General features: G+C 44.0%; 1 protein-coding gene across 1 annotated transcript in view; it reads right to left on the bottom strand.

Moving 5' to 3' along the window:
* MAML3 (mastermind like transcriptional coactivator 3) overlaps positions 1-24,405 on the bottom strand; it is a 436,667-nt gene extending 412,262 nt beyond the window's left edge. The window contains exon 1 of the mRNA XM_050790213.1: positions 23,077-24,405. Coding sequence (XP_050646170.1) covers positions 23,077-23,544 — 468 coding nt within the window. The 5' untranslated portion in view covers positions 23,545-24,405. The remainder of the gene's footprint in view (positions 1-23,076) is intronic.
* Positions 24,406-25,170: the final 765 nt, after the last annotated feature.

The following is a 25,170-nucleotide window of genomic DNA, read 5'->3' as shown; positions in this document are numbered from 1 at the left end:
CATAATCGACAGATAAGAAAGTTAACTTGGAAAAAAACCTTCTGTTTCCAAACTTAAACCAAATAGGCACTCTTTCTGTTTTTTAATTGTGGCATAGGGCAAGTAGTTTATCCGTGCACCTCAGCAGAATCACTATGTAATCCCCAGGCCAAAAAACAGACACAAACCCTTAGAACTGAAGGGACAATGTCTATGTTTACAGACTATTGTTTGAATACATCAGGAGTCCCATAGGTTGGCCCATTTTCTTACCCCCATAGTTTTATCTGCCCAAACGCATATTTCTAAAATAAGTTCAACTAAAAGTGGTACAGTATTATGTTGCATGAGATAGTATACTAGGAAGAAATTAAGAGTCTAAAAAATTGTTCTCAGGGTCACCTATCTGCGACAAAGGCCTGAAAACCTCAGTTTATACAATGATTTTTTGAAAACTGATTAAAAACTTTTGGATATTATTTGACCTTGCTGAAAGAAGAGTTTTACTTAAAAATCATTTAGAAATTGCATTTTTAAAAGTATGCCTTGGTTTCACCATTGGGTAGCAGATGGATAAGTGTAACTGAAAGACAAGAAAAGTGGCCCCAACTTACCAGAAGAAAAGCTTACAGGCCTAGCTTACAAGCCATATTACAAGACGCTACCCCTGAAATTCAGGACTAACGCTGTAATTAATAAGGATATGATGAAATAGTCAATATTATGCAGGTTCATTCAAGAAACTTTTATTGAGTTCCTCCTATGAGTCAGATCCAAACCTGGCTTTCAAGTTGCTCACCACCCAGCGCTGGCCACTCACCCATAAGCAACACAGGACAACCACCATGTCATGTATAAGGTGCTCGGAGAGCGTCGGAAAGGGAAGACCCAGGTTCTAAACAGAGACGACCTGCAGAATTAGGAACCATCCCTTCACATCTTGCTGACTAGCCCTAATTCTAGTCACCTTACTTCCAAGCAGGGCGCGTGCACATACACATTCAATTAATAAACTATTTCCTGCTGGCCAAAACCCTCCAGTCATTTCAGTGAAGGTCAAGCCCTCTTTTGCTTCTGTAGTGGTGGAGGCCTCTAGGTAGCCAGGAAGAAGGATGTAGATATTCCTAGGATTTAAGGTAGTACCAATATGGCTACGCAAAGTTACTAAACATTGGTATTTCCTAAATCTGTTTCCTTCCACTGCAACATGCCCTTAAAAGTCAAGTGAATCAAACCTTGAGTTGTGTGGTCCTAAAAGATGAAGTGACTTGCTCAAGGTTACAAAGTTCATTGTAGCAGTGCCTGAACTAAACCTGATTTCCTGGCTCCCCACATAATGTTCTTCCAGGTAGACCAACCTGCCCCTCAAATATGGAGGTGAGAGCCAGAGACAGAAGTGACAGTGGGAGCGAGTGTTACATCTGATAATCAGAAATTCTGTCTGTGAAACAGATAACACAGCCATCCAGAGGCAGTTACTGACTCGGTGTTGATTTAGCCTGAGAAACCTATAGAGCAAGCCAGGAGAGAAACAGGGAAAACCTACAAAGCAGCAGACCTCCACTGAGACCAAAGGCTGGAGCGCACAGTCGCATAGAGCACCCACAGAGCACAAGGCAGAGCCACCATCAGAGCAAGGAGCGGTCTCCTAGGGAAGGGAGTAGAGGGAAGAGCTCCGCACAAGAGGTGGGCCCACTTCTCCTACAGACCCCCGTGCTACTTCTGCTGTAGAACTTAGTGCAGAGGCAAAGATATCTTGGAATTTGTACAGAACCACAAAGATGCTTTAGAAGGTAACAAGCCAGGAAGGAAAAGTAGAATGGAATTTCTACAAGCTATCTCTAAGAAAAGTGGAGAAACTTTCCCTCTCACCATTTCAAAAACTAATTCTGGGTAATAGTCAACATCCAATGTCACCTACCATTCCTTACTCTTATTATTTCATTTTTTTTCCTCCCTCTTCCATCTAGCTCTCCCCTCCACGGCCCATCTCGTCCACCTCTGCCATCTCTAGTTCCAAGTTCAGGGGCAGCAGTGGTATGTGATGTTGGCAGTGGTGCCCAGACATCAGCAATCAGCCTACTGCTGTCCCAGCACCAAGCTAGGGGCTGTGAAGGGTGAAGGAGAAGGCTCTTTGGGTCATCTGCCCCTGGCCTCCATTCATAATGAGACACCAGGGTGTTCCCCACCCACATACATTCAGGAATGCTGTCTCCAATCTCTATTTGAGACATCAGAGATGTCATCATTTCCATATGCTTCTCTTAATAAAGTAACATCCATGTAAAGGTACTGCAGTCATGAGTGTGTATGTGCGGCAATTGGGTAAACAGGTCTTGTTCACCACACAGAGATGCCAGGATGGAGCCTACACCCATGCAATCACTGTCCTCAGGCCCGGCCCACACTCTGCAGCTTGTATGAATCTCTTACTGGTACACATGTTCCTGCAATGGCAAGCTGAAGAATACAGAAAAGGAGAGGCAGGGTTCACAAATGCTCATGCTCCCTTGCCCTTCTCTCCTGTAAGAATAGAGTGAATCCACAAGGAGCTCAGTAAAAAACTGGAAAAAGGGAAGTTCTTATTAGTGTGTTGACACTCATTGCAAAGCTTGGCCTATCTCAACAAGTCACTTTACTTTCCCATATAACTGGTCCCTCATAGACAAAGAAAGGAAAAACAAAGACGACTCTCAGATACCTGTGCTTCTCACAGCTGTGCAGTCAAGACAAGGAAAAGAACACCCTTTCTAACTTCCTCTGGCACTAACTGGAAACTCTGGACTTTAGGGAGGCTATTAGAAAAAGGTTAAATATGAGACTAGATAATGATATACCAAGGGACCCATGTCAGGGCTGTTTGAACACTACTCAGAAGCAATTGCTGTTGAGAGTTGGCGACCGCTTTAAAAGAGCTCCGAAGAAGGCAATGTCTGCAAGCAAATGCCTTCATGGTGCCCTGGGAAGAGTAGGCTGAAGACTTCTTATTTTGCACGAACATCCCCGAAAACATTTGTTCACTGTTCTGTAATTCAAAGATTACTAGGTACACATATCTAGTAATTATTTCCTATATGCAGCATATTTTCTTGTATTGTTCTTGCTTTAATTTTAGTTTTACAAAGACATAGCTTTGCATACGCAACTGTACCCTCCACCTTCCTTTCAATGAGAGCTGTAGAGGTTTATGGTCTACTTCTTGAAATTTCCTATTTCATTTATTCTGAACAAATCGGTCAGTCCACTATTTAATATTAGTGTGTTGATAAGAGTTTATTTCAAAATGTGAGTGCTGACTATAAGTACTATCAAAAATACGCTGAACATTATTTTGATACCTGTATTTATTTTAAAAGGAGGGGAGAACACAGATGGATTTCTATCAAAAGGAGCCACTATGCGCTGTTACATGCCATATACATGGTAAATATTTACAGTGTTTGATTAGGTTTAAATAAAACCAACAAAAAGAAAAAAAGAGAGTTTACTTTAAAAGTCCTCTTTGTGTAACTTAAAAATTAGTATGTAATTCTTTCCTGAACCTAAAACTACAGTGGTCCTGCCTTACAAAATTTGTAGCATTACCCAAAGCACCTTGTGGTATCAATTACAGGGTTATGAACATCCAGCCACTAAAGCTATCTGATTGGCTTAATGTCCCCTGGTGCTTTATAATGATAACTACATAGTATATAATTACACCGTCCCCAAAAGATACTTATAATTGAATCACAGGGCATTTTTTGAATGTTTGGGACAGCAATTAGAGGACCACAAAGTGATAGTATTGCAACTCTCACCAGCTAGAACGTAAATGAAGCACCCTAAAATTCAATTATAAGAGTCCTTCAGGTATTAAATAATTATAATACAAATCACATGGAGGGGTACTTTTTTTTTTAATTGAACTGTCCCCATAACCGCCAAAGATTATATTTCCTAATAGTCTGTAAAACAATGTAGCTACATTTTCAGATTCCTATTTCTTCATCCAACTGGAAAACCTGTAACAAAGGTAGAACAGTCAAAAACCTGTTTCTTCTTTTACTTTGCCACCTACTTATTTGGTGACCTAGTAAGTGAGCTAGGTCTCATGTCGCTCACTCATCCTATAAACATGCTGCATAATCAGAATGTTGTCTCATTCTGTAAACATAAAATGGCTATATGTACATGGATATTTATAAATTTCATTAAACGGGAACAAGGATACTTCATCTATTTGATTTTTTACCCATTCTTTACACCCAAGAATGTCTGATCAGTTTTACCCTAACCATTTTCCTCTTTCTCCAACTTTCTTATTCCACACTCATCCCTTCTGCCATCTCTCCCATCTCTCCCTCCAGGGAGGTTGTGACTGTTGTACTAAAACCTCCAGGACTGGCTATCTATGACTGGCTCTACAGTGCTCAGGGCAAGAAGAGTCAACTGCAGACCTTTTGTTGCTCATTATCTTCTTGCTTCCATTTCTTAAAGGGAGAATATGTAGATTGGTCCCCTAACTTTGGAAATACAGGGGAAGTAAAACCAGAAATACTTCCCCTAACTTTGACTTGTATAAACACATTAAGGAAAGGAAAGATTGAAAGGATGTTCCCACACTCAAGGAACTTGTACAAGCAAGTCAAGAGAAGCAAGTCAGGAGGAAAACAGAACCCCAATCATTTCTCCAGATGCTCTGAATCACCTCCAGGGCACAGGCATAGATGGCCCCAAACCCTGAATGCTACAGCAAGTGCGTATCCACTTACAGCAGATTTGTAAACAGATCTATTCTCCACTTAAAAACATTTTTTCAAGACCAGTGATTAAAAATGTAAAAACTAAAGCCTGAAAAAATATCAGTTCCCCTTGCAGAGCCCAGTGTTAAAATATAAACTCCGATGAGTGATTAGAAAAACACCACAGAAATAAATATACATATACATACATGTGTATTTTTTTCCAGTAGATTTTGGCCTTTTAATGACATTTGTTCATGAGAAAAAGAAATTCACTCATCCCAGCACCATAACCCCACCAACCTTCATGGGTGTTCTGCAAAAAAAGGTCCCATAGAGACCAAGAATATGGTGACATTTGGTGCTCTTCGATCAGAGTGTGAATATCACCCGTTTTCTCCTTTTAGCTCTTGCAATAAAAATATTCTCAGGCACGAAGCACAATGGCACAGGCTACAGCCCCTCCTCATGGAGTGTGATTCTCTCTGAGCCTCGCCTTCTGCTGCGTTTGAAGGAACCTCTCCCAGGACCGAGTAGCCCTGCTGGATCATCCTTTGCACTTTGGAATCAAAAGAAAAGAAACCAGAATGGGTGTCCATAACTACAGAGGTGTTGAAGTCATAAAGGGCTCAGGAGGATGGTGCAACTCTGGCCACAGTGGAACACACTCACAGGGCAGCCAAGGAGACCTCTCTGGAGGAAAGTGGAGTTAATTAGCCTTTTTATGCATATACACATGCCGGCTTCACACATTTAAAAAATAGACCCATGCTCAGCAAAGGGCCTATTTTAACACTGTCTTGTAAAAACCACATAGACGGATACTCTATCTCCTTTCTAGCAGCAACCCTGGCTCTAGACACTTGCTGATTTTAGCTATTTAAGCCTTAAGAATAAAGACGTCATGTGCAAAGTGCTCTGAAAAGCATTAAAAACAAAACAACTTTCACTCCTACAAGAAGTACTGAGCACCAATGAATTAATGCATCTAATAATTAATTGGCATTCTTGGAGGAAATTGTCCCTCTGTAATGTAGCCACTGGGCTGCTGTGAAAAAAAGATTCCAATTTATATTTGTTAACCAAATGATTTGATCAGTGACCAAAGTAAGGAGGAGTGAATGTTTTCCAAGCATGAGCTTTTCCACATGGCCTGGGTCAGCCACCGTACAGCAAGGCTGGCATGGGGCCAAGGGCCCTCTTGCCAATGAGACTAGAAGTCTCTGAAGAGCCACCATACACCCAATGCTGAGAGAGTTCCCCAAACAAAAGCCAGCCACGGAGTTCAACAACTGGCTTGCCACGGCACCATATGCTCCACAATATTGTCCTGCTGCAACAGTGGGGCCTGTCTTCAGTGTCCCCATGTGCTGCACAGCTGTCAGCCCAGGAGCTGTTTTATCATTATTTTCACTGTTTTATTACTTTTCTGGGAATTCAAATCAGTGTAACCACGCTTGATGCGCTGGTGAAAAATGGTATCTCCCTCCCCCTTCTCCTTCAACCTAATGAATTGCCTTTTTTCATATCAAAGAGTAATGAGCACCAAACCACATAATATTTATTCATGGAACAAAAGACCTAAGAATGGGGTGGCGGGAACAGGAGCAACTCCTGGGTGTGGACAGAAGAAAAGCTGGACATTACAACAGAGCTCCTCACATTGATCTCTGGTGACACTGGGTTCAATTTATAGGGAAATCCTTTTGGTTTTTGGCTCTCCCCACTCATTCCTGGGAGGGGCTTCCTTTAAGCAATTCCCTAGTTGATGCGTAGAGACCTCGATGCTAAAAGGTGGCAGGAGCCAAATGTAATTCATCCCATAGCCTTGATTGTGAAGTGTCTGCACATTTTGTTTTTCAGTGAAATTCCCCTAAAAAGCCTCCTGCTGCCTCTCTCATAAGCAATAAGCCCAGTATATCCCAGAATGTTCTAGATATATCCCTTTCCCCCCACTGCGTATGATCATGACCTCCATTGTGGATGAGGGCATAATTTAACCCAGGGAGAAAGGGCCACAGAAATAATAGCGATACTGGAGCCTTGTTTAATCTCAGATGACATGAATCTTACCCTCCCCACTTTGTGCCATAATCAACCTCTTACACTTTGTCAAGTTTTCTTATTAGTCCAGAAAATACAAAATAATATACAATAGTAGGAATAATTTAACCTAACCCATGGTTAATCTCCCTCTTTATAGACACTGGCAGTGTTTAATCATTCCCTTTGCAAAGGATCCCCAAATTGGGAGAGGCTGGATGGATGACTAAGTCAAGTTGGTGCAAAATGAGTCACATTTCTTTAAGGTCACTTCCCCAAATGTATGAGCCACCAAAGTGAAAGGAAAACTCTTTTTTTTTTTTTTTTTTTGAGACAGAGTCTCGTTCTGTTGCCCAGGCTGGAGTGCAGTGTCACAATCTCAGCTCACTGCAAGCTCCGCCTCCTGAGTTCACGCCATCTCCCGCCTCAGCCTCCCGAGCAGCTGGGATTACAGGCACCCACCACACGCCTGGCTAATTTTTTGTATTTTCAGTAGAGACGGGGTTTCACCATGTTAGCCAGGATGGTCTCGATCTCCTGACCTCGTGATCCGCCCGACTCGGCCTCCCAAAGTGCTGGGATTACAGGCGTGAGCCACCGCGCCCGGCCAGGAAAACTATTTCTTAAGGTAAGCTAGCTATTAAACAAACGTTCTTCAAAAAATGATAAACAATGATGCTAAGAAAGTGGTTGAAGTTAAAGGGCTATGTGAACAACCTTAGGAAATTTAGCACCAGTGGCTGGGTTGCTTTTCTTCCTCCCATTTTATTGTTCAGTGTTTTGAATTTCTCCATTTAAAAATTCTATTTTGAAAATTTTAAAGGAGACTTTTTAAACTATAAACAAAGTTTAAATTTTTTCAAAAAGTCACAAAAGTAGTGACTTCTTCCTACAACCTGTGCTACCCATATGGCTGTGGGTTTTAACATTGAAAATTGTCCTGCTAGATAATTTTTCTCAAGCCCAGTAATCAAATATTTTTCTAAGCAATCCTCCTGCTTCTTCCTTACAGTCTCATTTCTGTAAGTCTGTCAAAGCTAATTATCTCGCTCCTCAAATTCATTGCTCTTTAGTGTATCGTAAACACATACATTACAAAAAGTTGAAGAAAACAAGTGTGTATTACACTTTGAAGGAAAAGATAGACATAAATATTCAAAGTATGCACTATCTTTGTTAATAGAGTAATGAAAATGGCATTAGAAAAAGTGGATGAGAATATCAAAGCCAGCCAATCCTCCTTTCTTCTTCCATATATGGTGGTCTCCACCCCCAGAAGTCAATACCAGAAACTCCTACACCATTACTTCAGAATAAAGAGGAAAGCAAAGTTCTCTAGTTTGCAATCCTTTGACATTCCAGACCACAGATAAACACAAACCCTACCAAACCAGTAACACAAACAACCTGAGCCTCCGCGGAGGGGACGAAGGCATGATTCTCACAGGCACACACTATCATTAAACTCCTTTACTTGAAACTACTGTTACATCTCCCTGAGCCTTCCAATTCCAATCTCAACCACAAACTGAAAGTTAATAAAAAGCCCCTGAATGATTCATATAAATCCTTTAAATCTAAGAACAGGAGCAAACACTAAAAAAGCAATAGCCCATTTAAATTTCAATAGCCTGAATGCCAGACATCCCTGATTGTCACATCTTGTCACCCTCCAAGTCACCATTCCATGTTCCTAGTTCACTGTGGGCTCCAGACATATTCCACTCTAACAAATACAACTTGCCAGAAGTATTTTTGAGTGTGGTTATTTACGGTTTTCACTAACAACTTTTTCAAACATTCCTTCAATAGGTTCTAAGAATTAAGCAGCGTGAAATCCAAATCTAAAATCATTGTCTCCATGCTTCATTGAAGAAAATGAACGTGAAAAATCCAATAGCAGCTGCAAACCATTTAAGAATTCCTAGTTAAACTGCAAAATACATTTTCAACCATTTAGCCATAACAACTTCTAAACGGAGAGAGCTGCTTCTTTATATAAACCACCTCTGTTTACCAAACATCAGAGAATCTCCGGGCAGAGGGCTACTGCAGGATGGGAATAGTAAGAGGATGTTACAACCCATGGGGTGCTGATCTGCACACACCACCGTGAGGAAATACGTTCAGTGATTAAAGACAAATGCCACCTGCATGCTTGGCCAAGGAGTCCACTGCTGTCGCCACACACTGTCCCCAGTGAGAGAGGGGAAAGGATGGACTGAAATCCCACAGTGGATTAGAACTGGGGACAAAAGGAGCCAGGAACAAAAGATGGCAGCACAGGAAGGGAACGTTATGGTTTGCCCCAGTTGGAGACTCCGGCAGTATTACCACTAAGGCATCCTGAAGCCCAAATTCAAGACTAAACAATGAAAATTTCGTATCTTCTTTGACTTGGTATCCACAAAATTTGTTGAATTCTGACATATGTCAAATTTCTTTGTGTATATGTTAACAAGATATTCCTGTTTATAAATTCATATGGCTATTTGGCTATTCTGTCAAAATTAGCCTTTAGGCCAGGCACTGTGGCCCATGCCTGTAATTCTAACACTTTGAGAGGCCAAGGCAGGAGGATCACTTGAGGTCAGGTGTTTGAGACCAGCCTGGGCAACATAGTGAGAAACCATCTCTACAAAAAATTTTAAAAATTAGCCAGGCATGGTGGCACACACCTGTAGTCCCAGCTACTCAGGAGGCTGAAGCAGGAGAATCCCTTGAGCCCAGGAGTTGGAGGCTGCAGTGAGCTAAGATGGTGCCACTGCACTCCAGCCTGAGTGACAGAGCAAGCCCCTGTGTTTTGTTTTGTTTTTTTGAGTCAGAGTCTTACTCTGTTGCCCAAGCTAGAATAGCCTTGAAACTGCCATATTTTTCTTTAAAGAAACGGTCTGAAACACTCACTTTTTGAGTTATATTAAAAACAAAAATCCAGCGGGGCACAGTGGCTCATGCCTATCATCCCAGCACTTTGGGCATCTAAGGCAGGTGGACAGTTTAAAGCAGGGGTTCGAGACCAGCCTGGGCAACAAAGTGAGACCCTATCTCTTAACAACAACAACAAAATGCATAATAAGGTTAAGATTTGATTTTAGTCATTTATTAACTATTACAAATCATCTCTGGACTCTTTCAAATAAAAATAAAATGTTTTCCAAAGGAATTAGAAATTAGATGTTTATTGCAACAGCTGTAATCTCAATAGTCTTTGGAAAAGAGTTTTTATCTAATAGTTGTTATAGTCAGATAGCTATGAAATAACTAACATTCAAAACATTTAGATAACCATTTATCTATAATCAATAAAAAGAGAAGTGTTGTACTTCATGCAAAATGCACGATAGTTGTCTACCTTGCATATAGGTGAAAGTCATCCTTGAAAGAAAACATTCTAGTGCTAGAAATAAAAGAAATAGAACCATGAAATATTAGAAGCAAACACAAAAAATAAGATGGCACTCCTCAGAGGGACAGTAGAGTAGCTAAACTAAATAATTAAGGAAAAGTTACAGGTTGAAATTTTATTGCATGACCAGAGTAGCACCTTTAAGAATCTCTTTATTTGGGGCCGGGCACGGTGGCTCATGCCTGTAATCCCAGCACTTTGGGAGGCCAAGGCGGGTGGATCACGAGGTCAGGAGTTCGAGACCAGCCTGGCCAGTATGGTGAAACCCCGTCTCTACTAAAAATACAAAAAAATTAGCTGGGCATGGTGGCACGCACCTGTAGTCCCAGCTACTCAGAAGGCTGAGGCAGGAGAATTGCTTGAACCCAGGAGGCAGAGGTTGTAGTGAGCGAAGATCGCGCCACTGCACTCTAGCCTGGGCGACAAGGTGAGACTCCATCTCAAAAAATTAAAAAAATTAAAAAAATTAAAAAATAGAATCTCTTAATTTATCATATTGGATGGCCTAGGTGCAAGATAAAGAGAGAAGGTTTTTATTGTATGTACATAACCAACTTTTGCTATTTAAGCCACTGAAACAGAAGGCACCTAGCTATCTTTGGAATGAGGAAGCCCCCTTCCCTAAAGCTTACAGTGAGCACATAGCTGCATTAACTTAGCTAGCCAAAGGTTCAGAATAAAGAAGGAAGCAATAAGATGCTATGGGCTCAGCTAAATGGCAAAAAAAAAAATGCCTAAACCAAATCTATATTATAAATTGAAGCATAATACTTAGTTTATTGGAATCATTTGGTAGAGAATGACATATAAAGTTTAGGCCCCGGATCATGTACATTCCCACCCTTGGTTTATCTCTCTGGGTCAAATCATTGCCACATGCACCTTGTACAAGGTTCCGGGTCCTATTGTCACTGTCACAAAGGTAGAACATGACGTGGTGGGAAAGGAGATGGGGAGAGGAGAAACACTCAAGGCCAGAGGTACGTGAGGCCAGGAGACAGCAAAGTTGGGGACCTCATCATAAAACAGCAGGGCCTGGCAAGAACCAGCACTACCATGTCCCTGAATTGTGGCTCCTGTTCAGACCGATAAAGGAAAGTCAAATAGATGAGAACTGCTCTTTGGGAAAACATGGCTATTTAGAAAATGCAGTTGCTCAGACAACCTTTCCAAGAAGAAACACTGCAGTCAGGTGAAGGCAGAAAAATGTAGTAACCAAGAGCACAGATTCTGGAGCCAGGTTGCTCTGGCTATTGTAAAAATATAGATGATAATTATTATTATCTCAGTGTAGGGGAGCTGCTATGCCAAAGGGAAAGCAAAACAACTAAGACCTCTGATGAAGGGCAGTCGTCAGACCACTGCAGCACCTGTTTATAATGAAAACTGATAGGACTTCTCACTGTCTAAACAAATGCTATAAGGTGCCTGTCGAAGCAAGTCATTTTGATGCATTTTCTACAGTTGGCCAGGTCAGCAGGTTGTTATTACCGTGTTACACAGATGACTGGATTAGTCAGGGTAATTTAACCTGTAGGAAGTGGCAACTCACAGACCTGAGATTTTTATGACCACTCCAATCTGCACCCATGAACACCCCAGGTACTGTATCACCCACTGAAATACATTTTGCAAATAAAGCCATATAATCACGCCTATGAAACACAAAGCTCAGGAAAGGTAAAAAAGAACCACAAACTTGTTCAAGGAAGTGAATTTCCCACTTTCACAGAATGAGCAGGACCTGGTTGAGCAGGTTCCTCCTTCAGTAAAACCTCTTTAAGGGCCAGCTGAGAAAAAGGAACGTCACTCCTATAAGATGTGTTATTTGCCAAATACACAGCCTTTAAAAACTAGTAGTGTTCTGTGCAAAGAAAAACACCAGTTACTAGAGTTGATACTGCTTTAAGCCATATTGTTAAGGAGACATAATTATCATTTGCCCTAAAATGGGCTGTAATAAGATTCAGGTGCTATATTAAACCGTATTAGATTAAGAGATTTTTCCGCCAACTTTTTTCTCTTTATACATATTATATCTATAGAAAGAACCCTAAATCTGTGCTACAGAAATGCTCACATATGTATAAGGATATATGGATAAGGATGTTCATTACAGAAACATTTAATTGGCAAAAAATAAGAAACCACTAAAGTATCTATCAATAGAGAATCATTCAATAAATTATGAAACGGTCATAATATGGAATGCTATATAGCAGTTAAAAAGAATGAGTTGAGGATCTATATGTACCAACTTGGATGGCTCTCTAAAATATATGAAAAAGTGTATTTCAGACAAGTATACATAATATGATTCCATTTATGTAGGAAAAAATGAATATGTGATTATGTACAATATGTACAATATATAATATATACGTAAGTGAACAGAAGAGGGTCTGGAGAAAGATTCCAGACTGTAGTTACTTCTGAGAAAGGAAATAACATTGAGGGGAGAAATTAAGTCACTTCTTAACCTATTTACTTTTATTTAGTAATTTATTCAACAAATTAAATTTAGAGTTCCTCCTATGTACAGGTAGGTCTTTTCAAGTCATAGGAATATAATAATGAATAGACAAAGTCCCGGTCCCTCTCCAATGTTCCAGCCAGATGAACAACTTTTGCTGGGACAGTTCTACTCAGCAAAGCAGCCTATTTCGTCTTTGAACAGCTTAAATTTTCATAAGATTGGCTTTTTAAATATATCTATTAAACCACAACCTGGATCCTAATAACTGTCAACCAAAGATCTTAAATTTATCCCCTTGAGGCCATACAGAGCACATCTAATCCCTTCTTCAGGTGACAGTCCTTCAAATATTTTAAAAAAGCAATCCTAGCACCCCCTAAATCAGACTAAACACCTCCAGGTCTTTCAACTGTTCTTCCTGTGACATCGTTTCAAGACTTTGCACCTTCCTGCATGCTTCTTTCTAAATGTTCTCCTCTTTGTCTAGTTTCCTCTGAAAGCTCAATGTCAAGCCATGATCATGGTGCTACAAGTGTCACCTAGTCCCAAAAACAAGGGGGGAAAGAAAGACAATCTGCCTCATTTTTAATAACTCTACCATACCTTAATTTTATTCTCCATCACACCAACTAATCCTCTCCTCTGCACAGTTTTATTTGAAATGAATTTTGTTACAGAAAGCAATGCTTGCAAGAAGATACAAAGCATCTAATGCCCTTAGGATTTTCCTAAATGTTAGTTTTTTTAAGTGTTTCCATTTACATGTCTAATAAGACAACAAATACCATTTCATAAAACTAATTTGAAATGTGAAACTATGTCCTGCTGCAGTCCCGTTGAGAACAAGGACATCTGTTCACCACTGCATCCCCAGTGGCTAAAACAGTGGCCAATGTGCAGCAGTTGTTCAGCACATGTTCAGGAGACGTTGGCTTGTGCACGAGTGAAATCAGCCTCAAATCACTCAACTTTAAGTCCGCATTTGGGCAGAAGGCAACAACTAAGTGAAATGAAAGTAATTCATTAAAATATGCCTAGCATTTGTGCAGCACCATAAGGTGTTCAGGACTTTTACATATACTAACTCGTTTGACCAATGACTCTGTGAGGTAAAAAGAATGACAACTGACCAGGCGTGGTGGCTCACACCTGTAATCCCAGCACTTTGGAAGGCCAAGGCAGGCAGATCATGAGGTGAGGAGTTCAAAACCAGCCTGACCAACATGGCGAAACTCCATCTCTACTAAAAATACAAATATTAGCCAGGCGTGGTAGCGCATGCCTATAATCCCAGCTACTCAGGAGGCTGAGGGAGGAGAATCGCTTTAACCCGGGAGGTGGAGGTTGCAGTGAGGTGAGATCACGCCACAGCATTCTAGCCTGGGTGACAGAGCAAGACTCCGTCTCAAAAGAAGACAACCATTCACCTTTCTGACAGGCAAGAAGAGATAACAATCATGAAGTAAACAGCCAGAACATCATACCACATGGCCAGCTAGGATGGCGCTGCCATGCAACACAGCAGTCCTCTAACTTCTTCCCAGGCATCCTTTACCTCATCGCTGCACCTCTGCCTCTCTCCACTCTTCAAGTAATGAGTGTTTTTAAAAAGCTGAGAGTAATGCCACATGTGTAAACCCATCTTCTTTCATATTTTCAAAACTCCAAGAGAGCTCTTTGTTTAAAGCAGGGCCCCTCATCAGCAGCAATATTTTGGATCAGGTAACTCTCTGTTATGGGTGTAATCTCTTGTAGGATATTAGTAGAATCCCTTCCTTCTACCCACCTCTACCCCTGCCTTCTAGACACCTGCAGCAGCCCTCCAGCTATGACAACCAAAAATGTCTCCCTACATTGCCAAATATTCCTGGGGTAGGGCCAAACCTCTACCAGTTAATAATCAATGAATTAAAGCCAGGCTCAGTGGCTCATGCCTGTAATCCCAACACTTTGGAAGGCCAAGACAGGCGGATTGCCTGAGCTCAGGAGTTCGAGACCAGCCTGGGAAACACAGCAAAAACCCATCTCTACCAAAAATACAAAAAATTTGCTGGGAGTGGTGGTGAGCACCTGTAGTCCCAGCTACTCGGGAGGCTGAGGCAGGGGAATTGCCTGAACATGGGAGGTAGATCATGCCACTGCACTACAGCCTGGGTGACAGAGTGAGACCCTGTCTCCGAAAAAAAAGCAAAACCAAAAAGGAAATAATTTTTTATAAGGAATCCTATAGTAAATCCATTCACATGGCAGTAGTAATAATTTAAGAGAGCACGGAAATATTTCAGGAACGTGATTTGTTTTCCAGGTACAAACAATATAGCCTTTAGCTCTTAAAAATATATATTCGAGTTTCAGTAAGTTCTCCAAGTTCAGAATAGGTTACTAAAAGCATGCTTTACTTCTGTAAACTCCCAAAGCACCAGCATATAGTCTGTTTATCCACACATGCTCTCACATGTCTCTCTACCCTGATATCCATTCTAGGTGATGCCTCCAAAATGCTCATCCCTTTTTGCCTCTCCTACCTTACCACTAGTTCAAGCCCTTTACTGGGTACCCAGCCTTTTAGATTCACTCTCAATCACTGAGCTACTTTCAGCATCTAACAAATAAAGAAAGAAAAATAACCAACCAGAGTGAGAATAAAGGGCACAAGCAGAGCATGTCTTTCAGAGCTGTGCAATCCTTTTGAGTCACAGTTGCAACCCAGGTTGAATCTACACAAACAGACTTAGAGCACTTCGGCCTTTTCCTTTGAAGGGATAGAAGCCCCTGTCCAGACGTACTCTGGAGGTGGAGAAAGATGTTGGGAAAGGGAAGAAGAGATACACAGCAATGTAACCTAATAACCTCCTTTACCCATGGAAGTAAACGCTGTTAACAGTTGAGGGGTGGAGGGTCCATAAACATGAAATGATACACAACCAGATTCTACTCAACAGGATGGAGATAAAAGGAGTTAGGAAAATTCTGAAAGTTCCTAGTTAAAAACTAAATATTTCACTTAAGTTTGCTACAGTTGTTAAGCCATTGCGAAAGGGGGATGAATATTAGTTATTAGCATTTTAAAAGGTTCTACTTCAGCATAAAGGTTATTTCCAACCAACGGGAAGTCCAATATAATCAAAAGGTGCCTAAATTATTCGTGCGGAGTCACTTTCTTTATGTCAGAGGAAGTACCGCAAGCCTTTTGAGATTTGTTTTGTTTTGTTTTGTGTTTTTGAGACAGGATCTCGCTCTGTCACCAGGCTGGAGTTCAGTGACATGATCTCAGCTCACTGCAAACTCCACCACCCTGGTTCAAGCAATTCTCCTGCCTCAGCCTCCCAAGTAGCTGGGATTATAGACATGCGCCACCACACCCGGCTAATTTTTGTACTTTTAGTAGAGATGGGGTTTCACCCTGTTGGTCAGGCTCGCCTCGAACTCCCGACCTGGTGATCCGCCCTCTGGGCTTCCCAAAGTGCTGGGATTACAGGCGTGAGCCACTGCGCCCGGCTTTTTTTTTTTTTTTTTTTTTTTTTTTTTGAGGCGTTTCACTCTTGTTGCCCAGGCTGGAGTGCAATGGCACAATCTCGGCTCACTGCAACCTCCACCTCCCATGTTCAAGCAATTCTCCTGCCTCAGCCTCTCACCTCTCAAGTAGCTGGGATTACAGGCGTGTGCCATCACGCCAGACTAATTTTTGTATTTTAGTAGAGATGGGGTTTCACCATGTTGGTTAGGCTGGTCTTGAACTCCTGACCTCAATTGATTCACCCATCTCAGTCTCCCATAGTGCTGGGATTACAGGCATGAGCCACCATGCCCAGTCACCTTTTGAGATTTTTTTATTAAATTCCTCCAAGAATAGTATGCACAGCTTGCCATAGTAGTAATTTCCTGCTCCTATCCATGTGTGCATGTGACCCTCAAAGAATGCTGAATGCTGTTCTTCTGTCCCAAATGGAGAAAGGAACTCAAAAACCCCTCCACTGTTTAACAGATGGAATTGCCAAGTAGACTTTTAAAAAAGTGTGCTCCTTCTCTGATCCACTGAATGGAACCCCATGATCGTTAAGTACTTATTATACAGCAGGCCCTCAACTCCATTTTGAGTAATTTTATCTAACCCTATTTCTTTTGTTCTTTAAAATTTCTTAGATTTAAACAATAACAAAAAAATTAAACTAAATTAATCAGTTATTGGTGACAGCTGATTTTTCAGAAGCTACATTTGCAACTCACAAAACTGAATAGTGAATTTTTGGAATCTGGAAAGCAGACTGTATTTGTAATAAAAATTTAATTTGTGGGGGAACCTGTAATTTTGGAGCAGTCATCTGCAAATTAACTTATTTTGCAGATACAATGTCAAATTGGTTTGAAACAACAGGAAAGTAAAGCATATTAAGTTTTCCTTAAAAATCATGGAAAGGTGATAAACATCCTGAAGCCTGAAACTGCTGTCATTAGCACTAATGACTATATTGATTTTTAAAAATTTGGCCGGGTGTGGTGGCTCATGCCTGTAATCCCAGCACTTTGGGAGGCTGAGGCGGGTGGATCACGAGGTCAGGAGATCGACACCATCTTGGCCAACATAGTGAAACACCGTCTCTACTAAAATACAAAAAATTAGCAGGGCATGGTGGTACATGCCTGTAGTTCCATCTGCTCGGGGGAGGCTGAGGCAGGGGAATCAACTGAACACCGGAGGCGGAGTTTGCAGTGAGCCGAGATTGCACCACTTCACTCCAGCCTGACGACAGAGCAAGACTCCATCTCAAAAAAAAAAAAAAAAAAAAAAAAAATTGTTATCCCCTTGAATCTGGCTAGCATAATACTGAAAATCTACAGAGAATATACATTGTCAAAGTCTTGGATGCAAGAGCGTGATTTAGCATTTTAACTTCCATGAAGCACTACAGACAATGTACCAATGCTGCTGAATGAATGAATGAAATTAGAAACTCAGTCTTTATTATTTGTGCTAAGGAAGAATAAAGGCAAATCCATATTAAATCCAAAATGGTATTGTATCCGATTGTTTCATTAGTTCTGAGAGTCAGAAGCACCAAAATTAAATTTTTTCTCTTCTTATTGCTTCTTCCCACTCTTTGATAAAGGTGTTAAAGATCACTGAAAAGACCAAAAGGTTGGCAGCAGGTGGGGGAAGGAAAAACAAAGCAAGCAGCCAGAGGATCTGAAAACTCAATAATCAGCCTTTGAATAATAGAGTGAAAAATGTAAAGCTATTTGGGAGACTTAAAAGGTAGACACTATGAAAATCTTGACAGTGAGTTTTAAATATGTTCCTCTTTATAAGAGTCTGATGTCTGATTGATTGATTTCACAGTTCTCCAAGATGGGTAATGTGGAAAAAGACAACAGAATTTCGCCTTTTGAGCTCAAGAGTATAAGACAGGACTGTTACTTAACAGACAGGGAACAGTAATCACACAAGTACTTCAAATGTATCCAAGAATTACTATGTAACATGCAAAACAGGTTCTTACACTAGATCCCTTGACTGGCACCCTCACCAGGGTAAGTGAATGAGTGAACGTGTGAGTGATGCATGAGAGAGAGAAATACCTTATTCCTATCTCAACCAAATGGGCAGGAAAACCTCTTTACCAACAGTTGGCTATTAGTCTCACAGCAATATTCAGAAAATAACTCTATAAAACTCTATTTTAATGTTTAAATTCCTCATCTTTCTTCTTCCAGAGATGTCAGTAAACTATGTACCAGGACTGACCATTTTTCTCCTATCAGGTGGCAGAAAACCTGAAAAAGATTCTAAAGCTTGCCCTTATAATTCTAATGAGACAGGATAGAAAGTATCAAGCATACTAGCTTCCTGAAAACTTGGCTTTCCTCGGGAAGGAACCCAGCTTGAAGAGCATTTTGTAGATTATGATTAATGGTTAACTAACTCTGCTTCTACTTTTCTGACCACTGGCTACCCAGTACTAAATAAAATGTACCACAACCAAAGAACATAACAGAATTAAATATGTATTGGAGCTTAAAAAAATGCTTCTTGAGAATTAAAAGAAAAAAAATACATGTGAAGGACAGAAAAAATGAAATTTCAAAAAGTTTTCCACAAACTTAAGGCACACTGTGTTGGGTAATGGAAAGCTTTCCGAAAGTCTGTCCTGTTACCCATGCTAGCAGCAGAACAGGATAAGCTGAAGAAAAGGTTATCATAGGGAAGATGTAGAAATAGCCTGGTAATACGAGCTTGCCAAAAAAATTGATACAGAGCCAGTAATTTACCTTCAACAGGGTAAGAAATGGGAAGCCAGATTCATGTATAAGGAGATTTAGCAGTGGACTAATATGTTGACATTTCCTGAATCTATTCCAGGAATGGATGGAACATTTTGGACGGGCTGTAGCTGTCTCCAATACTCAGTAATAATGCATTTATTATCAAATGCATGTTACGAATTTTATGTGATAAGCTCTTCAGAACAGGGGTCACATAGATTTATGCAGTCTGTAAGCTGTATATAAATTAAGCACACTCTGAAAGTTACGATGGTGCTAATACAGTGAAGAGGTCATGAAAACAATATGGGTCTTATCTAGGTCAAGTAAGACTATCAGCATTTTGAAATTTTGAAAACTGTGCGCTGTCATGCTTTTTGATGTGCCTGCTCAGCTTGAAAATGAACTTGTCAATTGAAATTCACCTTAAAATTTTAACCAGGACCTCAGTTCCAAATACAGCAAATAAACAATGCCCCCTTTTGTTACCACAAATAATTAAAAGATACATTTTCAAATGAGGCTCTCTGACAGGTGAAGTCAATAGTTTTCACCAAGTCTTTTGAGAGGAAGAAAAAAACTTCTATGTTAATAAAGTGGTGGTGGTTGGGGTGGGATCATTTGACTAATGTTCAGAACAGACCTAATACCTGAGGTAGTGCAGCTTCAAACCCAGGCCTGCGCCACCTACTCTATCAACAGGGTTGGTGAGGTGAGAACCCAGCTCCTTCTGCAGCAGCCTGTAGCCAAGGAAAAATTTTTACCCCTCACCCACTCTGCTTTTTGTTTGCTTTTTGTTTTTCATGCCCACTCTTGTAAATGTGTAAGACAGGAAAACAAATCAAAAGAGGCAAAGCCCTCATCAGACTGCCTTCTTAACCCAAGCAAGGCAGAAAGATAATCGCTATTTAGTACTTTGGACATACTGGTCCTTAGAAGGTAAACAATACCAATAAAACAGTAAAGAATCCTATTCATCTTTATTTTTATATCACCTTATTATTATTTTGCTGTGTGTGATCATTGTTTTTCTTTAGGGCTTTCCAAATAGAGCGCCCAATCTGAGAACCATATTTAATTGTTCTGTGCCTCACTGGAGTACAACTATAATCCAGCAGTCAATTCAAGAAAATGAAGAGCAACGTTTTCTTTACAATCTCTATTTCTGAGATTTTACCTCATATACAGACTGCTAAAATACTCTCATTTCAGAGGCCATGGTTACTTTTTAAACTAATTATTTTAAAAGGAAATATAACTTGTAGAGCATGCGGGGTTTTTTTTTTTCTTTTTTTTGGTACACAAAATTTACTTGCAACTCTGCTTAAGAGTTAAGGCTTACATTACATTCATTACACTCATCACACATACCAGTGAGAGATGCACATGTAACAGCTGAAGCTAAAATACACTCCTATTCCGTACATAGCCCTGGCATTTATTAATGCATAAGTCTAATCAACAGGCTAAATCATTGTCATAAAACTAATAGAAAATTTTGTTTTCAGGCAGTCATCTTTCAAGTCTATCTGTTGCTAATTTGCTAAACTGGGATTCACTATGAAATCTACAGCTGATGTCTCTATTCAAGCATTATCTTTTTATTTTCAAAAGTAAGCTGAGGCTTGCGTTTGCTGTCTTCTTCCCAGTAAGGTCAGGAGGCTGGGCTTGCTTCCACCTGCGAGTGTATCACAACCCAGGCGCGCGCACCCGAGCCCTCCCTCCACCCATCTACCAGGGCGGAAACCAGAGAACAGAACCCAAACACCAAAACTTTCTGGTCGCAAACGCTACTCATCTTGCCGTGTCCAGAGACTCGGCACTGGAAACGGCACTGGCTTTTGTTCCAGGGTCGCCCAGCTGGCGAGGTAAACGTCACAGCAGTCCTTGATCCCCAAAGGTTGTGAGAGATTCTGTGGCACGGGAATTTTGGAGCCTCCCGAAAGGAGCCCACTTCTGCGCAACCTATGCGCGTGGGGTGTACAAACACACGAAAAGAGGACGCGGGGTGGGCAGGAATGAAACCTTCAGTTCCTCTTAAATTCTCAGACTCAGGTTCACAAAATGAATCTCCTCCTCCGTGGACGGGCGCGAGGGGGGCTGGGGCTGGGAGAGAAATAGGTTGGAGAAGGGACCGGAGCTACAGCCGAGATGCAGGACCGGCCCCGCCTCCGGCTACAATCAGAAAAGCTACAGTATGTCAGTGGTTTTCGGCTTCCTGTTAGTAAAGCGAGAACCTCCCCCGACTCCGGGACTGTCGTTCTTCCTCAAAACCAACCGAGACGGCCCCTTCTTCGCGCTCCGGGCAGCCTCAGCCGCAGGGGAAGAAAGAGGAGGGGAGCGGGGGCATGGGGGGCGCGGCGGGGCGGGGACAGCCGCGATGGAGGGGGCAGGGCCACGGGGCGCAGCACCCCTCCCAGCCCGGCGGCCCCGGGGGCTGAGCTGGGCCGCGAGGCGGACAAAGCGCCTCCGCTCCCTCCCCCACGGCCACGTTCCAAAAGGGAGGGAGAAGGCGGGCAAGAGGGGCTGGAGGAGGAGGAAGGGGAGGGGGAGGAGGAAGAGGAGGAGGGAAGGTGCTGCCGGCGGGACTGGGCAGGATCGCGCCGACCTGGGAGGGGAGGGAGGAGGGGTTGGGCGCCCTCGGAGAACTGGGAGGAGGGAAGGATTCTTGAGGCCCAAGATAAACAAATTGTTCCTCTTCACGTGCGGGGTGAGGGGAGGTGGGGAGCGAGCGCTGCGGCGTCGCCTCCCCTCCCCCTAGCCGACTCTTTGTCACCGAGCGCCGGCCCGAGCGCCCGGCGAAAGCCCGTGGCAGCACTGGCATCACCCCCGGCGCCGGGGACTCACAGACCGGGAACGTGTGCGATTTCTAAACCGCACGACGGGAGGGCCGCCCCTGCCGGCCTCTGCGCCGCCGATCGCGGGGCGGTCTGCACGGGAAACGGGCGAAGGTGCGCGGCCCCGGCACGCTCCAGGATTCCCGTCGCCCGGCCCACCCAGCACCCGGGCGGCGCGGTGGGGGAGGGGGCGCAGACACCTTTCCCAAGCTTCCGGCCTCCCCTCACCCAGAAAGGAAAGCAAAAGAACCGGAGAAGGGAGATAAGAGAAAGGATTCTAGCCTCCGGCTTGGGGGGTGGGAACTGCCCCTTCCTCCTGGAGAAGTTAAGCCATTGGCTGCTCATCCTACCTCGAACCCGCCCACCCAGCCATTTAAGCCTCTTTTACCTCCCTGCTACCTTCCACTGCTCTGGGCTTATTAGGCAGGCCCCCAAAGTTGGCGGGCAGTGGGGCGGGGGGGAGCCAAGCGGAGGACTCCGTGCAAGCAAGTTTAAAAGGAAAAAAGGAAAGAATCCCAAGCGAAGTTGTATGGCGGGGCCTCTTGGCGCAAACCTTGGGTGTTGCTTTCCCCTCCCGCCCCCTCCAGGCCGCTCCCCTCTTAACCCTCCCAGCCGCTCCACCTGCCGGGCTGGCCCCGAGTCTCCAGCAACCAGCGGAGCGCACCCGCGCCCCGCATCCGCGCGCGCTCCCGCGAGCACCCCCGCGCGCAACCACCCTCGCTTGTTTCTCACCCACTTCAAAGTTCATTCACAAAACTCTCAGACTTTCTCAGCCCAAAGTGGGTGAGCTGGGGAGAGGAGGCGAGAGGCTCTCCTTCCCCGCTTCCCCCTAGGGGTTGAGGGCCTGGTGCCCGCCCAGAATCTGCGACAGCATCAACATCTCCACGCACCCAGCGGATGTGCAGAGGGGTGGGCGTAGGGGGACGGGTCTGGGGAGGAGAGGCGGCGCGGCTAGAGGTGGGGTGGGAAGCGGCGAAGAGGAGGAGCAAGGTTTCAACTCAGGGGTTCACTCTTTCAAATCGGTATCCAAGAAAGGGAAGGGGGTAAACTTTTCCAGCACCTCACTTCGACGCTCCTCTCGGCTCCCTCCGCCCCTCGCAGTCGTGACTGGCTTCTCCCCTCTCGCCCCCTCCTCCCCAAATCTGACAACCTTGACAGATTAACAGGTAGCGGCGACGGCAGCTTTTTCCCTAAGAAAAGTTGACGTTAACCCTTCGGCTTCAGCCCACCTCACCCACCGTGCAAATCAGACCCTTGTACCCCTATGTAAGAAGCTCCACGCGCCCCCCACTACCACCACCACCACAACCCCCAACGCGCGCCGCAAGCCCGCTGCCCGTGCGCCCTCACCATGATCAGCGTGTGGTTCCTCTGCTCCGCCGAGGCAGCCTCCGCATCTTGCTGGGGTTTGCTCGGGTGCTGCTGTTTGCCGGTGCCGGCGCTCGATTTCTTGGCCCTCTGCTCCAGGGTCCGCTGGTAGAGGCTCACGGTGTCCCGGCGCTCCAGCTCCAGCTGCTCCACCTGAGCCTGCTGGTACCTGTTCTCGCAGTTGACGTGGTGCCGCCGGCAGCCCTCGATGCGCTGGCGGAGCCGCTCCACCACGGTGCTGTGCTTGGGAACGGCCGCCGAGCCGCCGCCGGGGCCCCCGGAGCCGCCGCAGCCACCGGCAGCCGGGTGATTGCTACTCGGAGCAGCGGGAGTACTATTGGGAGTATTATTCACACCGATCCCGGCCCCGCCGAGGCTGCTGTTCAGGCTACTGTTGATGCAAATACTACTGCCATTCGCGGCAGCAGCGGGGGCTGCGAAATCCCCCATCCTGCTCCCCGGGCACACTATTTTGGAAGAACTTTTTTTATCCACCCCCCTATCAGCCTCCTCCTTGGGTCCAAGGATTAAAATAGTTTAAGTGGAACGCGGGGGAGACGCAAGCACATGGATGGAAACGGCGATCCCGACGGGGCGAAAAAAAAAGGGGGGGGGGAGATTTTGGGGTGGTTTTTTGTTTCCTTTTTTTAAACTGTAAAAGCTCGAGGGGAAGAAAAGGGGGGAACGTTATCGGAATACCATCAGACACCTATCAACAAAAAGAATCACAACAAACTGAGCCAGCAGCAAATCGGGTTGCAACTCAAGGGGAGATCCGCTCCTCGCCTGCCTTCTTTTTATAATCCATTATTTTCTAATAAATTCCAGGAGATTTCCGGTGGTTGGCAAGCATTTTCTCCCTACGTACCGAAAAACACACCCCATGTACACACACAAGCATATGCCTCCAGTGCGGACACGCGCGACACACACTCACTCCACACCGCATCGGAAAACGGCAAGCTTGCTTATTGCATTTTCCTTCCACAAAAAAGTTTTGGTGTTTATGCCGCCCCGTGTTCTCAAAGTACTTTGGCTGTTCAGTTGCATTTCACAGGAACCTAGATATCGAATCCTCGGGCTGGGGGAAGTAAACACATGGACAGTCCGAGGCGACTGCAAAAGTAGATCGGTGAAGTCCTTTGCAAAACGCCGCGCGGAGAGCAGCACCTAACGCTCGGCTGGGCTGCCGCTGCCGCCGCTGCTCCTGCCACCATCACAATGATCAACTGCTCGCCGCCGCCGCCGCCGCCGCCTCCTCCTCCTCCTCTCGCTCCTCCACCTCCTCCTCCTCCTCCATGCCAGCGGAGTGATATCAGGACGCGCGAGCTCAGTAAACACGGCAGCGGCGGCGGCTGGAGGCCGTGAGACAAGCCCGCGGACACGGCGCAAAACCCGGCCCGGACTCTCACCCGGCAGGAGCGGGCGCGGCACGCTCCAGCACCCGGCTCCCGCCTCCGTCGCCTCGGCGCCCCGCGCCCCTCCCACGCCCCCAACCACACTACCGCCCTGCCGAGAAGCCCAGAGTCGCCAGCAACGGGGAGAAGAAAGATTCTGGGGGATCTCAGAAATAAATCAACTTTTGACCTGTGTGTGTGCGTGAGAGCGTGTGTGAGTGTGTGTGTCTGTGTACGCGCGCGCGCGTGCGCGGGGACGCGCCTGGTTGGGTTTCCTTATTCCAAGGGATGTTATCAAGCGATCCCAAGTTGTTGTTATACATTTATGCATTATATTGCAGAAATGTGCATGACCAGGCAGAAACATTGAAGCTTTACAGCAGTTGTCTGTCATCCCTATCCATGTGGAAAGAAAAAGGCAAATGAGTGACTTGGTTTTAAAACCGAAGTAATAAGTCTGCGCTAGTAACAGCGCTACTTATGGACACTTGTTCTAAGTCTAGGCCAGTCTGAACACACAAGTACCAAATTCTAAATAAATGGAAATAGGCTTAAAAATGTGTAATATTATTTAATTCACTGTACATAATGATTGTTGTTACTAAGTCAATTATTGTTTTACTTACCCTTGGAAAAAAATAAAGCAAGCAGGGACTTGGAGGTGAGACTAACAGTACAT

This window comes from Macaca thibetana, chromosome 5 (assembly GCF_024542745.1).
Source record: "Macaca thibetana thibetana isolate TM-01 chromosome 5, ASM2454274v1, whole genome shotgun sequence".
In the NCBI taxonomy this organism is placed as follows: domain Eukaryota; kingdom Metazoa; phylum Chordata; class Mammalia; order Primates; family Cercopithecidae; genus Macaca; species Macaca thibetana.
This window is presented reverse-complemented; position numbering and strand designations above follow the sequence as displayed.